General features: G+C 43.9%; 1 protein-coding gene across 1 annotated transcript in view; it reads right to left on the bottom strand.

The window, feature by feature from the left end:
• Positions 1–17,395, bottom strand: part of ANO1 (anoctamin 1) — a 70,790-nt gene that overhangs the window by 35,496 nt on the left and 17,899 nt on the right. Inside the window, exons 2-3 of the mRNA XM_071428365.1 lie at positions 4,842–5,020; positions 1,976–2,302 (exon numbers count right to left, since the gene is read on the bottom strand). Of these exons, the coding sequence (XP_071284466.1) occupies positions 1,976–2,302; positions 4,842–5,020 (506 nt within the window). The remainder of the gene's footprint in view (positions 1–1,975; positions 2,303–4,841; positions 5,021–17,395) is intronic.

Raw genomic sequence — 17,395 nt, forward strand, 5'->3', positions numbered from 1 at the left:
GGTGAGGGTGCTGTAATTGCTAGGGCTGAGAGAGTCTCTGCTGCTCATACCTTAGAATCAAAAGTGACTATCCCCATTAAGGCATCATAGTTAGGAAAACCAGTAGGAAGAACTCCACCAAACAAAGCAAAAGGAGGACAGAATTTAATGGCAATATTAGTGGTTTGCCTGCAGCCCAGTAATTCTCTGAGCTGTGTCCTAGAGGGCTGGACATGGATGTTTGCTCCTGGCACTCCCACATACACCCATGTTTGCTCCCCCTGGAGCAGCCATTCCAAAGGCAAATGATCCCCAGCTAGGAGGCATTCAGCAAACAGAAGAGAAATGAACTTCACTTCATCTTTCTAATCCTGCTGCTGCACCAACTCAGTTATTACAATAACTAGCTTCCACACAGCTGTGCTCTTACTGGCTTTCTAGAAACTGGTTACTCAGAGCACCGTGGAATGGTTTGGGTTGGAAGGGAGCTCAGGGCTCATCTAGTTCCATAACTCCATAACAGACAGACCAGAGTGCCCCAAGCCCTGTCCAACCCAGCCTTGTTTTAATCAATTATTTGTGGACATTGAGCCACTGACCACAACTCTCTGTGTCTGACCATCCAGCCATTTCATTGAAGAGAGCTTAAGTGGTTTATTAAACACCATCTGTTTAAGAAGCCTTTGCTCTTTTGGAATCAGTAAGGGCTCCAATGCAGCTTTGTGGCTTTTCAGGCCCAAGTGATTGCAGATCTTTCCCCCTATGTGGATGTGCTGGCTGTGGAAGCTGATGTAAATCCCCACATCTTACTTTCATGTCTACACTTTCATCTCATGTGGTTTGGTGTTTTGCACTGAAAGGACAGGGTTCCCTCTCTTTTACAGTGTCCTGGCTTGATCCCTGAGCCCTTCTGCATCATTTGAAATCATATTACATGTTATAGGTGGCACCTCCCATCTGAAAAAGGACTTCAATGTCTATGACTTGGCACAGACAAACTCCCTGTTTGCTACAGCAACCTGCAAGCTGGACAGAAAGCAAGTCTGATTTTCACTGTTAGACAGAGAGGGGAAAGGTTTTGGGCTTTTCTTGCATTGTACCATGTTAAGTATATATATTACATCTACATAATATATAAAACATATAAATGTCTGTAATTTGTGAGTAATAGGTGACAGATTTATTTTTTTGCAGGCTGTTCCCAGGTTGAAATGCTGATCTCAACTTTTAGATCTTGTAAATAAAACCAGCACAAGTGTTTACCCTCTCTCTCAGGAGTCTGGGGCACATTGGTTGGGTCAGATAATTGTAGCAGCTTTCTTTGAAATTAATACTGCTGTGTCTATTTCTACTAATCACACACTGGCAGCACTTCACATACATCATTTTTTTACACAGTCTAATGGGCTTTTAATAGAATATCCTGTTTTCAGGGTGCAGGTGGAAGATGTTACAAGCTGTACTGTTCATGTCTAAGAATGGAAAGAGCAAACTGTAACACAGACCCATGTGCTCCAGCAGGAGCGTGGACCAGAGCCTCCTGAACTAATTTAATTTTCCTCAAGCCTATACTGAGGAATAAAGATGACACTGCCTGTATCTGATTTTTTTTCCCCTCATAGCTGGAATTACCAGAGGATCCAAGCCACTGCATACTGTAAACCCACCAAACTGGGATTAGTGTTCAGAGCAGTTTAAGCCTCACTTCCAGATGGCACAACACAGCCGTGTGGCAATGGTGCGTGTGCCACAAATCCTGGCCAAGAAAAGTCAGGAAGCTTCACCTCATCAGGGCATTTACAGCACCATGGCACACTCCTGTGCAGCCAGCTAAATCAGTGGGTGAGGATGGCACTGACTGCCAGAACTGCAACCAAATCCTGCAAGAGCTGAGCTTGTGCAACCTTGATCAGAGCCAGGCTCACAGGCACAGCTCAGCACCCCCCAGGACCTGGCCACCAGTCACCCTCTGTAACCCTTCTAAAGGGATCCTTACATCTTCATCACGTTCCAGCTCCAGCCCGGCCTCCACCAGGTTCCCCTCGTACTCCTCCCTGCGGAACCTCTTGTCGTCCTCGTGGTAATCCATGTGAGGCTCAGTGTCCCCCATCTCCAGCTGCACCCCCTTCCCAGGGAGGGGCTGGTCCTGCCTGGTGCTTCGGACACTGGCATCGTTCTGCTGAGGTCTCCTGGCCAGAGTCCTCCCGGCTGAGGACTTCTTGTAGTGGTAAACCAGGATGTAGTCCACCTTCCTCTTGCCATCTCTGAAGTACAGCCCGTATTTGCAGTCAGCATCCGGGTTTTTGGATAGGGAATTTAATAACTGTGTGTGGAGAGGAGAAGAGAGAAGAATAATGAATGCACAGCCCAACACAAGCACCAGACAGACCATCCTCTCCTCTCAAGGCTCCTTTTGCCCGGAGCACACGATGACCTCTCTCCAGACAGCCAGCAGATGGGAGGAGTCCCCCCATGCTACTTACTCCAAAAATTTTTGCAAGTTAACACCTTCAATTTTACTGATAGCCAGCTGGGATTTTATTGGCCAGAAATAAATAGATTGCATGACTGGGATTTAATCTAATCACCAGCACACTGGTTCATAAGTCAGCTACTTGCTGGGTTTGGTTTTCTCCTTTGGGGTTAATCGCCGCTAAGATTGCCTGTCCTTTTCCACCCGTGACATCTGCAATGCTGCAATTCTGACAAATAGATTAATATCATGTGGAAACATTTCTCACTTCTCTTATCTAGCATTGCAAGTCCATATCATCTGAGAAAGAGATCATCTTAGATACAGACTGAAGGGAGCCAGCTGCTCCTGCGGCACCGCCAAAAACGCCATGGAAAGTGGCCAGGGAAGTGGGGTCACTGCTTATTGAGTTCACCACTTCTTTTTCCCACTTATAAAACCTATGTCACTATGCAGTCTGATGGTGGCAATGGCTTTATTCCCAGCCCGGGTAATGCTGGGTAAGTGTTGCAAGATACATGAAATGTACAACTCAAAACACAATTTCATTTCCAAGCATTTATCTGAAAACTGCACAGGGCAACTGTAGAAACAAACAAACAAACAAAAGGTACTAACAATTAATTTATTTCTACTTTTATAACAGTTCTCGTGCATAATTCACAATTCTATCCTTGGAGATTTGTATAATATTAAAAAAAAAAGGGAAGAAAATTCACTAGTAACTGGCATCTGCTTTCACAAAAAATACCCAACACAGGAGTGGCTTTGCAGCGACCAGGGAACTTTTCTGGCTTCTAAGTTTATAGAAGAATGTTCATCCTCCATCGAGGGAAAAGGAATTGTGCTCCAAAAGAGAGCAATTGGTCATCAGCTGCAAAATGCTAAAATCTGTTTGGGATTGCACACCTGCTTATTTCATACATAAAATGTTAAATGTAAGTTATTTTAGATAGCCTTTGCTATCTGCTTCTCTCTCCTTTAGGATCTCATCCCTCTTTCCCATTTAACCTTAACCCTTCACACCAAGTAAATAAATATATAATAAAATAATACAGCATTTGGAGCCACCATGGAGTTCACTCATTGTCCTCTTGCCTCTATTCCCCCTTCCATGAAAACAGGGGAGGTTATTTAGCCATGTCAAACTCTTCAGGGCAGTCTGTTAATGTTTATGCCCTACCCAGATATTCTCATTTAGTTCATAAGCATAATTTTGATATAAAAGACCATTAATAACTATTACTTTTCAATTGCTTTATGGCTAATGGCACACACCTGTGAATTCAGAACATTTTTTTAAAGCAAGCTGACAGTCTGCTTATGGCAGGCAACTCACTTATGCAAATTCCTACAGAAACAAAATATTAACAAATGACAACTAACTGGATAGTGTTTAATTTTTTTAAAAGATGTGCTGATCTTACTAATTAATTAAACAGCAGTTTCTGAAAACTCAGCTGAGCCACCACTGTGGCTACTAAAGCCTCAACAAATTCACTTATATGTGAGAACAGCTATATCCCACAGCAAACAGGAAGCAGCCAAAAAACTTGGTTCTGTTTTAAAGGAGTTAATGGTCAAATTATTTTAAGGATTGGGGTATAAATGCTGAAAGATACTCATGGGCCAGATATTCTCTTGCAGTGGTGCTGGGCTTAAATTGAGTTGCATTGACTTAGACCATGTAAGCTCATGTCTCTTCAGCTGTGAATGAGACAAAGACATTTCAGTTTCACCACAGCAGGAGGATTTTAACAGCCTGACAGAACCATTCCTCCATGCTCCATCCTAATTTTAAGCGCAAGCACAATAAATCCCATGTTGCTTTTTCTGGTACCTCTTTCCCCAGTGAATCTGTTGTATAGCCCACTCCACCTTAATAAACTTCTTTTTATGTTCAAATTACATAACCAAGTCCTAATCATGCTGGGTATTCATATTACTAACTTCCTTTAAAATCTGTGTTAAGGAATTTAACTGAGGAGCAATTAATGGCAAATTAAAATTAATTAATTTTTCTATTGTGTGCTGGAGAAGATCAGTTTAATGTTTTCTATGTTAACAATGCCTTTTGCATGAAATTTTAGACATTTCCTTCTGATCCTCTCTGCACTGGCAAGAAGATGTAAAGGTTGGCACAGCCTCATTGCCAGATTCCTTACTCTGAGAAGAGTCAGCCCCTTTTTATGCTACAGGTTAAACCAGTGGGATGTGCTCCCACTCTCACCCATCCAAGAACACCCCCCACCACATCAGCATGGACTGTGCCTTGGTGGCAATGCTTCCCAGCACCCTGGGAAAACGGAGGAAGGGGATTTCAGAGCATCCTGGGAGTGGGGAGGATGGGAAAGGAGCTGAGGTGACCCAGCAGGCCGTGGTCACTCACCGTGCTCTCGTGCTGGTCGTAGCCGATGTCCTCGATGGCTCGGATGTTGATGATGTGGATGCCCTTCTCCTCAGCAGGCAGACAGGAGTACTTCTTGTTCACCCTCATTCCTGTCTCCTCTGGAGCCTCACTGAGATCTTCTGGCAGAAAATCCACCCCATGAAACTCGCTGTCTCCGTCTGAGAAGGAAGGGAACAATTTTATCAAGACACTTTAATCCCAGCTTGCTCCTCCCAGAGCCACCCAAAAGCTGAAACGTATCCTGTTCCTGCCCTCTCCTGCCAATGAGCCCTTGGACAGGGCTCCCACCCCCTCTCCCTTCCTCCCTTCTCAGCTTTCCTCAGCCCTCTTCAGCCCTACCTGGGTCTCCTCCTCCTCCAGAGCAAGAGAGCTCAGTTACCTTTTATCCTGCATGGGTGTCTCAGGGTGTTTTTCCTCTGTGGGCTCATGGAATCATTGTGTTTCTTGGCAAGAGAAGGAAAAAGGGGGGGCAGGAAGGGAAAAACTGCTGTTGAGGAGAGGTGCCATGGTGCCTTTCCCTTTTCAGGAGGCATTTTTTCCTTTAACTTGTTCATGATGAAAAACTAAGTCAAGGGTTTTCCCCTCAAGTACCTACATCCTGCATCTCATTTACTGAACCACTCTTTATTTAAATAGTCTTGAAAATCTGGGGGTTTCTCAGTCTCAACCTGCTTCTGATGAAGACATCAGAACTGTTTCCATTTCCTGTTTAAGTATATAGATAGGCTAAAGGATTTTAAATAAAAATTTCACTACAAACTGAGCAACCAGATAAGTTACAGAATGCAAACTGGTGTTTGCATATGGGCACTTATGCAAGCAATAGAAGGCAAAGTGTTCCAAGATTTTGTTAATTTTGACAGTGAAATAAAATACTGCAGCATTGTACCTTTTCTTTTTTTTTTGAAACCACATAGGAGGAGGGTTTGCTTGTCTAAAAAGTGAAGATAAAGCAAGAATTTTAGAATTTATGGATACTAAATTAGCTTTCCCAAACAACAAAAACCATGAAACTGAATTACCCTGTCTGGGCCCGGTTGAACCTCAGGGATAATGTTGGGGGAAGAGACAAAGAAAATCCCCACTCCCCAGCAAATTTGCAGGTGATGTGAAACTGAGGAGCAGGATTGATAAACTGGAGGGTAAGGCTGCCACTTCAAGGGGTCTGGACAGGCTGGAAAAATGGAAAGCCAAAAAAGTCCCCCACTTATGCAGCCCAAAGGAGGGAAGGCAAATGATGGGGGTCCTATTCCTGCCTTCAACCAACTGAGTAGGTACAGACACAGCAGGGCCAGATTCTTCTCACAGGTGAAGAATGAGAAAAGGGTGAGAGGCTACAGACACAAGTTGCAACAAGGGAAATTACAACAAAACATTAAAAAAAAAACCAAAAAACCTCAATTTTCTAACAAGTGATCACACAATGGGGAAGGAACCAGTGAAGCTACAAATCTCCATCCATCCCTGGAGAAGGTCAGAGCTTGATCCCACCTGCCCCAGTCTGAATGTTGGGAAGGCACTGCAATAATCACTACACTTCTGATCAGGCTCTTCCTGGGAACAAGGCAGGAGCCAGCAAGGACAACAGCCTGCAACAGGCAGAGGAGGAGGATGCAACCAAAGCCTTGGCACCTGTCCTGAGCTGATCAGAGCAAGGTAAACATTACTGTTATGAAAGCCATGCTTCTGTGGAATTCACAGTTGCGCTCCTCCGGAGCTTGCCAACGCCACGAGTCTGTGGATGTGTGGATGTTCATTCCAGTTCTGGGCAATCTGCTGCCCCAAGCTGCTTTCCCAGGAACACCAGTGCTCATCAACATCATCACAACACCTGGGCAGCAATCACCCTCTGCATATTCATGTGCACAGCCTGTAACACCCACACCTTCACAGACCTGGGCTGCTGCTCCTGGCTCTTGTCTAACACCCCTCAACAGCTGTCCCAGAACAGACACCACTCGTGACATCTCAGGGCAGCATCACCAAACTCAGAGAGCCACTTGAACAGCAATTTGTAACAACTCAAGGAGCTTTTTTTGGGGAGTCATCTAGAGATGCAGCCAGAAGCCTGCTGGCCCATGGGAGCAGCTGGAATGTTTGTACCAATTCCCTACATGTGCATGGTCTCTTCTTCCCAACACTCACAGGCACATATGGGCAGCCTCCCTGAACAATGGGAATTGAAACAAGTGTGGGCAGCTGCAAAATCCTGTGTACTCAAGGCTTTATTCTGTGGCTGCAAAATACTCATAAAATAATACAACTTTTGGAACTCCATAACTGCAACAACCTGCATTTTCATCTGGAAGGATGCTGGAAACAGCTTTGTAAAAACAGTGGATTAAGTGCAGAGTAAGTCCTCTCTTCTTTCCCTCCTTTTCACACGTGTACTAAGTAAAACCCAGTTATTTCAGAATTTTGCAGAAGGTATTAGAAGAGAAGCACCTTTTACTGACTGTGAATCTGAATAATGGAGCTGTGAACTGAAAAGTGTCAGTTTAGGAATCACCACTGGGACAGAATAGGCTCAGAGGAGAAAACCACAAGCTTCACTGAGCCCAAACGACCTCCCTGTGCTCTGGAGCTGCAGTTCCAAGCAGAGTTTGTTAAGCCCCAGCACGGAGCAAGGAGACCTGCTCAGATGATTCAGCACCATTGTGCAAGCCCAAACAATCCCCCCAACACAAGGAGATATTTACATTCCTGTTTACACATCAGTAGCCTGGCAATACTGGAAAGAACACGTGCTTCAGGTAGGCAATGAATCATAGAATTTTGGTTTATTATGACTACTGGAAAATATGTGAGCTGTGAGAGCTTTCTTGATATAATCTTAATTACAAGAAGTTTGATTTCTGCACTTAAGGATGATGTCAGGATTTAATCCTAAGTAAAGCCATCCAAACCACTTTGGTAATTACAAGCAGTTCACTTGTGCTGATTTGGCACAGGTCAAAGCCTTCTGTTGCAGAACACAAAACCTCTTCTTTTTTTTTTTTTTTTTTTTTTTACATGGAGTAGTGCATTTCAAAGACTTCAAACCATGAATATTTTATGTTAATCACATTAAACACAGACAATAATTTAATCTCAAAATGAATTCACGTCCAGAATTATTTATGGCAGGATAGAAGAGGAAAGGTGAGGAGCAAAAAGAACAATAATGTCCTAATTCAGCTAGACTAACATTGTAATCTCTTTGTTGGGAGCTGAAAGAGGTGAGCATTATGAAAACTGCTGGCTTTGCTGCCTTCTGATGCTGACTAACCCTCTCTCTTCTATTTATTAAGCAGAAAACACTACAACAAAGACTTGAAGGAGCACTCAATGTATTTCAACACAGCCATAAAGCCAATCCCAAACCCCTGTGGATTCTGAGTCAGCAGAAGTCCCCTAATATTCTGGGGCACAGAGTCAAACCCATGCCTGAGCCTCTCACTCTGAACCATATGGGAAACAAGACTGAGCTAATAAAAAAGTCCCTCAAACTCAAAACCACTTCCTCCTCTGTTCAAATTTCAGTCACGGCTGTTAAAATTCCCAACCTCATCTTGCAAAAATTAACACTAAAATTAATTAATGATCACTTTTTCACCACTGAAATTTGTCACACTGTGCTGTAACCTTTCCTCATTCAGACAATGCTTCACTCAATGTTGATGACCAGCTGAACCAGGACCAAAAACCTGCTGTAGAAACTAATGCATTTTCTCCGTGATTAAATCACGCATTAACATTATAGTCATAACCATGCACAGCCACTGAATAGTCCCTGGCAAAAAGTATTTTTGTCATTAAAATGAATTTTAAAATTGCATTCATGCAATGCAACTCTTAAATAAATACCCTGCACCAGTTCTAAAATAAGCATCATCAATTCAGCATGGGTACATCTAAACAAATGAACAACATTTCCCTGCTCAACCTGAAACCAGTAGTGTCACTGAAACTGCCTTCCCTTGTTTGCTTTTTCTTTTTTTCCTGGTCTCCTCTTGTTTTCACTTTTAGAGAGTATGTTTAAGAAAGTGGTAGAACAAAAAAAAGTCACAAAGACCTCGGAGTTAAAAAGGGAAAGCAGCAGGAGAGGTACAAGTCCATGTGATTCAAGGCTTTTAAGTGTCTAAGTCCTTATCTTTTTGCTTTATATAAACCACGATAGAATTCAGAATGAAAAATTAAGAATCATGGAGGTAACGAGGAAGCATATTAAGAAAGTAATGTACACATATATATATATACATACGGTAAAAGAAACAAACACAACCTATAAGTAAATGTTGTAAATAAGTAAACAAATAAAGTATACTCCTTCTATGGGGAAAAAAAATGTTAGCTGGTGCAATACATTGGATAACTTTTGGATTTAAGCTCTTTTCTTGAAGAAAAGATAAGATATTGAGATAAAACTCCTTTAGTGGGGTTTTGCTTGCTACATATTGCCCCCTAGCAGCAGGATCCTCCTCCAGCACATCCTCACCCAGCTCTCTACCGCCTGTATCTCCCAAATTCCAACTCAGAGGTTAATCCTAAGAAAAAACCCATCATCCTCACAAGTGAGTCGCCTATCTCTCCTCCGTTTCCTTCCCCTAATACACTCCAAGGCTGTCAGATTTGGAAGGCAAAGCCCTGGGAGAGCAAGGCCAGCCCAGCCCAGCCCAGCCCGGCCCGGCTCGGCTCAGCCCTGCGGCCGGGGAGCCGTGCCCGGGAATGCCAGCCAGCAGGCTGCAATGCCAGCGAGGATACCCGCTGCTGGCAGCGAGGGCAGCTCTTTTTTTGGGATGCTGACACCTGTTTACGAGGCTCTGGCCCCGGACCAACAGAGCTGCCGTGCTCTCCCAGGAACACCCGCACACGTCCCGAACTCTGCTCTGCCCAAATCCTGACAGCAGGAGCTCATTAGCGCCGCATCAGGGACAACTGGATCTAAATCCCCCCTCGCCCCTCCAGCTGTGAGCAGCCAGATGTTGCCCCGAGCTGTGCTGCTGGTGGAGAGGCAGCAGCTCTCATTGGTACCGCCCGGCAGGAAAAGGGAGCCCACCTCCCCTGGGGCAAACTTAATGTTGACACCTCCTGCCCATCCTTTCAGGGATGCTGGTACCTCCTGCCCATCCTTTCAGGGATGCTGGTACCTCCTGCCCATCCCTTTTAGGGATGCAGGGATGTTGATACCTCTACTGCCCTTCCACCTGCAGAAAGGTGAACCCTACTTCTTTCATCTTCTCCAAGTAGGACACTTTGGAACTCGCCCATCTCCTTTGTTTTTACATTTATTTTAAAACTTGCAGCCTACATCTGTGCTGCTTATTACCTTAATGAATCAAGTATGATGTTATGACCCAATCCATTAAAAAAAAAAAAAGCTCAAACAGTTAAATAAATCCTGGATTCCACAGACAGTTTCCTTTGCAGAGGAGAAATACTTCCAAAGCAGAGTGACCTTGATGTACCTGATGCTGCCAACCCACGCTGAAGGGCAGAGCCCATTCAGACACTTTGTGTCCAGTGCTCAGGGGTCACAGGGGTGGAAAAACTTCAGCTCCTGGCAGGATTGTTTGGATGATCAGCTGGCTTAGCTCTGTTCCTCACTACTGAGAATGGTGGGGCTCTGGAGTGGGGCTGCAGCTTTCCTGGAAGGCTGTCTGCAGCTTTAAAGGTATTGATCTATTATTGTCAGCAACATATTCAAAGCAGGTTAGAAGGACACATAGCTATGACATCATTTTTTTTTATTTATGCTTGTCTATTTTTGTTTTCAAAGATTTATTTACTCCATTTGCAGGATGCAGTCCTGGGCTTGACCTCATGCCTGATCTGACACAAACCTTGTGAAATGTAAAAACACAGAGCAAAACCACCTAAAACCTCTAAAGAGAATGAACATTTTGATTGAAATGGCATTTTCAACAGGACATAAATGACAAGAAGATACAAATTCTACCATAACATCACTGCCTGTTTCTCTAGACCCTGTCAAATCTCATATTTTATGAAAACACATAAAGCCTCTTCCCATCCCAAAACAGACTTCACTTTTTTCTCCACAGCTACCAACAACTATTTAATGGTCTATTAAGTCAATCTGCTTTCAGACATATTTCTTATACACCTAAGTTAAGCACTCTTCTACTGCCAGGCACCAGAAAAATATTATTTGCTTCTGTTGCTATTGCACAAAGATCAGCACTAAAACTATGCTCAAGGTTATGGTGAAAACAAAACCAGATATGGGAGAGCCACTGAATCCATGTTTTAAATATGTTTTGCAGGGTTATGATTCCCATTATTTTTGTTTGTATGTTCCAAGGAAAGGCAGTTTTTATCAATGGGAGCAATAAGATGAAAGGAAAAAAAAATACTAAAAAGCAGATTATGGTGAGAGAATTGGTATTTATTGGGATAGTGGATACTGAAACTCTCACCAGAGTCTAAATATAAAAGATATCTAGATACATTTAAAATATGATGTATATTTTCCTTTACCAGGCTTTAACAAAAGCCTCTTTATACCAAACATGTGGAAGTGAGGATACACAAACTACCAGTTTTACTCTAAAAATCTCAGTCACGGACTGCAGCCTGGGGCTGAGGCCATGGCACATGTGCTGGCTGGGAGAGCTGCTCTTTATCCCTCAGCTTTCCCATTTAAACTCCTAATCTTGAGACATTTGCACTGGTGTTTACATTTCCATGCAAAGTCACGAGGAGGTTTGGGCTGCATAAACCCAGTCATGGATGCCTTGGAAGGCTTTGCTCACCTGATAAAGAGGGTTTGGGCCACAGGCACCATACTCAGGAGCTGCTTTTGGCATCTGAGCTGAGAGAGGCAGTCACTGGGGCTGGGATTTACAGGGCAGAGCTCCACCCTATTTATATATATATTTTTGGGTGTGCCCAGGCAGGTGGAGCAGATTGGTAGGGTGATGGGAGATATCCAGCTGAGATCCCAGCTGTGTGCTTGACTCTCCTGAGTTTTCTTCATGGCCCTGCAGTTTTATCTTGGAATGACACCAGTACAAGAGAATAAAGGGGCAGGAAGCTGGAAGAATCTCCCTCCCTGAGCAAGGGAATGCAAATCAGTGATGGGAAAAGCTCTGTTAGCTCCTGTCTATCCAAGGGAATGCCATTCCCTGTGTTCCCCAGTGCTAAGGAAGCAAGCTGAGGCACACCAGAGGCAGAAGCCCTAAGAAGTGTTGGTGCAAGCAGGCACTCTGCTCCTTGGTTTTCAGAAAAGAGATGAGATCTGGGAGGATGCCATGGCCCAGCCAGGCAGCTCTCCCTGTGCCAGGGGATGCTGCAGGAAAGCAGGACACTCCTGCTCAGGATTCCCAGAGTGGGCAGAATTCTTGGAGCAGAAAGCTGACCAGCAAAGACTGCTTCCCTTTGGGGCCAGCAAGGGGAAGGAGTGGGCCAGTGCCTTTCTAAGGGTTCCTGACAGCCCCCAGGTGAAAGGCATCCTTGGAATGGTTGAGGATGGACATTCTTTGCAGTTTGGGAAGCTGAGAAGGACAGCAGGGCAGAGGCCAGGCTCACCAAACCTCCTCCTTGAGGAGCTTTTGACACTAATTATTATCTAATAATGTATCAAAGGAGCAATCAAGATCCAGTCTAGGTATAAACAGCTGCCCTGTGGGTTTTGTAACAGGAGACAGGCTCACTAATCAACTGGATTATCCAAAGGTACACTGGTACATTTCCTGCCCAAAAACAAAGGAGAAGCAACTGCCATGAAATTGCTGTCACCTGTACAATGGAAAGAAGCAGAGCGTGGAGGGCACAGCTGCTCACAGGCAGCTGGGCCAAAATCTCTATCCAAATATCTCAGTTTCACTCCCAACTTGCTCCTGTTTGTTCTGCAGCAGCACTTTTCCAAAAGGAGCCCAGAATCCATCCCAAAGGTGTGGACCTTGAAGAGGCAGATTTCTACATCAGGGTGGAGGTGCCTAACACTGCTCCCCCCAAAAAACAAACAACAAGGAGTTCATATCACAAGAACCCAAGACAGACTTATTTTGAAAGATGATTGTGCTCAACCTGTGTAGACACAAGGACATCTTGGCAAACTCAAAGAGATGTCCTCAAAAAAAAAAAAAAAAAAAAATCTAAAGACTTTTCTTTCGTAATTATGATGACCATAAAACAAAAACCAGTAAAACACTACTGAAAACAGAAATAATAAAGGGCAACTCTAGTCCAGTATTTTATTTCCAAAAGTGTGAGACAGGATTCTCCTGTTCTCTCCATCTTTCTGTTCATTATTCTTTGAGAAATCATTCCCAGACAGAGCATCACCAGACAATCACAAGTGTCACCAGAGGGGCATCATTCTCCCCATGACAAACCCTCAGCACTCGCTCCTTGCTACTAGAAATGAATCCTCCTCCACTGAAGAAACACCTCTGAGCACCACAAAAGTATGGCCCAAACCAGCAAAACTAGAAATTATAGATTTTCAAACATCATATCTTTTCTGGAGCCAAATCTTCTTTAAATTCCCAAACTGCAGCTGTTTCACCATGGAAGAGCCCAAAATTCATCACAGGCACGTGGCCAGTGATGGGCTGCCCAAAGATTTTCTGGTAAGAAAGGAAACAGCAGCTCCTCCCAAGAGCAAGCATTTGACATCAACCCAAAGAGAAAAAGAGAAAAACATTATTTGTTTTCATATTTCCTGAGAAAGACATCGAGGATGTAACCTTGTTATTTATGCAGGGTCAAGGTTTCATCCTAGAATTTAGGAAAGGAATTTATTTTCCCCTAAAGTGTGATTAAGTTTATAAGTCTAAGACAAGTTTTGATTTTGGTTTTTTTCTGTTTTGGTTAGCAGAATAATATTTCACTTTCTGTCTTCTCTTTTTTTAAAAAAGGAAAATGTGCTGTTCGTTTATCTGGTAAATGTTTATCCATTCTGTGTTAAAAACCCCTAAACAACAGAATAAAATGGAATTAAACTTTAATACATTGCTTATCTACAAGCACTGAAACACTTAGAAAAACAATATTCTGCATGAGGAAAAAAGCCCTGTGTTTTACCAATATGTTTAGGAAAGTAATTGTTTTGGATACACTAAAGGACAGTATCTGTTATTCCATAAACTTGTTCAAAATCTGCTGTAAATGGCTATTTACAAAGTTGATTGCTTTTTAATAGCACATACTCTATGCTGGTGGGTCTGTTAAATCAGTTTACAAAACATATTTTTGTCAGCTAGGTTTCTAGTCTCATGAACAGTCTCTACAATTTTAGATTTGGGGTTTTTTTAACATTCAAGCTCTTTGGAAATCATCTTGAAGTGGTTGCTTTTAAACGTGCAATAAATGTATTGCTGGTGGAGAGAAAGGGAAGTTCTGACTGCAGCAATGATGTCAATATTGGTATTTTTAAGGAAGAGAGGGCAACTAGCTTAATAAAAACAAAGGTATTGCAGTTCTGATTGATTTCAAATCTGCCTGAGATAACGATGCTAGCAACATCCTTGGGCCCTTTGCTTTACTGACCTTTTGGGTGTCTGTGGCCTGCAGCAGTCGCTGGTTTTTGTTATGATACTGCATTTTTTGGTTTGAGGGACAGACAATATTTAAAATATTTGAACCAGTTGCAGAGGGTGGAAAAAAGATGTTTGATAGGGTAAATATTGGTTTTCATGCTGTCAGATCCAGCCCAATTCAGGATGAAAGCATCTTTCTTTCCATGAGGGTAAGGATGGACAGAGGGATGGGCACCCCACCACAGCATCCCCCTGAGCCAACACACACTTGTGATGTTTCTGTACCTGCTTGCTTGCTTTGCCTGATTTCAACACAATTTTTTATTTAGGTGAAACCAACCCTTCTTCCCTGAAAACTCTCATCTCTCAACTGTATTCCTTCAGGAAATATTTGTAACTCAGATCAACAGTTTGAGTTCTTTCTGCCTTTTCTCCTTGCAGGCTGGTTTTTGCCTTGGGACCAGGGACGGGCAGGACAGGGAATGCCACCACAGCACACCCCCAGGCAGTCCAACAAGATGCTGCAAGGAAACCTCAGAGCACAGAGCCAACTCTTCTTGATAAACATCCCCCGGTGGTACAGCACAAATCTGTCTTTTGTGAAAGGCTGGATGCTCCAAGGGTACTGAAAACTGGAGCAAGTGTCAATGTAGGAACGAGCTGACTCTGCCCAAAGCTTTTGGAGTGCCAGTTCCCAACGGAGGAAAAACCTACAGACCCAGGCCTGTTCTGTCACCTCGAACATGATGTCCCAGTGGGAAAAACATCATCACACCTGGTGCAGCCATGAAACAATCCCCACAGCCTCCATCGGGATCTCCCCAGGCCACAAAACGTGGAGTGCTTTCTCTGCTCATCTTTACACTTGCTAATCAGCCATCAGGCTCTTAGAAAGGACTCAGCCCACGCCCTTTTAAACAAGATTTTAAAAGCCAGGCAGCGAAAATCAGCCATTTGCAGAAAAATCTGTGTCTGAAATGCTACTTTTCATGGTAAAACAATGTCTTGCTGGTTTGACAGAAAGGCACACTTGCTGATCGTGAGTCTTTTGAGCACCTATATCCTGTTTGGCTTCTCTCCTTGATGCCTATTTATTTGGGAAATTCGTGGTGTGATTCCCAGAGGTTTGGATGCTGTATCACTTATCCACGTCAATAAACAATCTGGAGCACTGTTTAAATATGGAAACACTTTGCAGCAGCACAACCAAAGGCACTGGCTGTGCTGCTGCTGTGCCTGGGGGAAAAACAGCAGGGGCAGGGAAAGGGATCTCTTGGTGAAGACAGCCATTTATCTCTCATTAATCCACCAACACCACTGGGGCACACCACACAGCTGGAAGATTTACAAATTCTGCCCATCCTGCCCTTGAGCTGGAGGCTCTTCTGGTTTGGGTAAGGATATAATTGGTTGCACCATTTCCTGACAGTTCTGCTTTCTCCTTGATTTTTAGATGCCAAAACGAAATCTGTTTCTGCTGATGTCCCAGTGGAGACCTGGGTGGAGAACTTCCAGCCACCAGTGGTAGCAGAGGAGCTCCCAGAGCAGAGCTGCAGAAAGCAGCGTCCAACCGAGGGGAAGCCAACGCCTTAAGGGCAAACTGCACACCCAGTGCCTGCTGTGCACCCTGTGCCCAAACACAGCACGGCTCCTCTGCTTCAAGGAACACCCACAAAAATATCTTTGGCATGACTGCAGAGCCTCCAGGAGCCCGTCAGAGCTCCCAGCAGGGTGTGAAGTGCTCTGCTCCAAGACAGGCTGCTCCTGATCTTCTCCAGGGCTGGCACCTGCCAGCGCCATCTGGCACTGCAGGTGCCCCGGGATTCCTTCAGTCTGTGTCAGTACAGCTGTCCCTCTTTGAGAAACAGCTCAGAAAAAGGAAAATTACTATTTAGGGTGTGTCCAGTGAAGATGAACAAGCAACAGCAGCTTTTTTTTTCGGGGATGTTGCCTGCAGCACACATCACCCGTGGTGTCAGACACAGGAACTCAAATTTAAACAGATGCAAAATGACAGAGGGGGTTGTGGCAGTGATGGAGGGAGGAGCTGCTCTTCCTAGGACACAATAAAAGAACTAAAAATCTACCCCCTCATTACCCACTTTCCCCATTCTACACTGGATAGTCAAGAAGACAAATGAAGGACAAATAAAGTGCACAAGTGATTAGTTAACAGTTAAAACACTCAAAAGCAGTCATTAGAGATGATGTTCCAAAGCAGAGGTTCATGCCAGGGCAATAGTGGCAAAAAAAAAAAAAAAAGAAAAGAAAAAAAGAATATATAAATAAAGTAAAACAAAACTATTTTTGTAATGGTACTTGAGAAATTTATGAATGGGATTCTGTGATGTGGTTGCCCGAAATAGCCAAGATTTGGACATGGTGACCCCAGGAGTTCCTGAGAGCAGCTGGCACAGAGGGTGAACAGAGGGTTTCCCACTGTGCCCTCCCCTCTCCTCTCAGGATGGGCTTTTCCCTCTGAGTTACAAACAAAATTCAGCATCAGCATAAGGCTCCTCACACTTGGACAAGGATGACAAATATTGCCCCAAAACCAACAACTCCATCCAGAAACCCAAAGGGAACTTTGCAAACCCCACTGGCCAGATGCCTCTCTTCCTCCACTTGCTTCCAAGACATATTTCCCTGGATTTCTTTTCATTTTTGTTGCTTTAGGCTGTATGCTACACATTTTTCTTGTGAAAAGATGCTTGAAAGAGGATAAAGTCCTCCAGGTCAGGCTTTTCCAGTCCTGAGCAGCATTACTACATGTTCCCTACACAGAGATATTGTGGATTTATGTTTCCTTTATGAGTCCAAGACCCTTCTCTGAGGAACTGCCATGGAACTGGCTAATTATCCCTGCCCAGATGGAGGATTTTGCACTTGTCTGGTTCTCATCTCCACTCCTGGGAGCACATCCTTTTCCAGGAAGATAAGCAACAACAAGTCTGTTTTAACAATGCAAGATTTAAGGCTGCTGGTACCGGATCCAAACCTCCACAGACACAAAAAGCTGAAGGGGGAGGCACCGACCTCACTGGTTCG

This window comes from Agelaius tricolor, unplaced genomic scaffold, assembly GCF_023055355.1.
Source record: "Agelaius tricolor isolate 1412-34295 unplaced genomic scaffold, bAgeTri1.0.p SCAF_5, whole genome shotgun sequence".
Classification (NCBI taxonomy): domain Eukaryota; kingdom Metazoa; phylum Chordata; class Aves; order Passeriformes; family Icteridae; genus Agelaius; species Agelaius tricolor.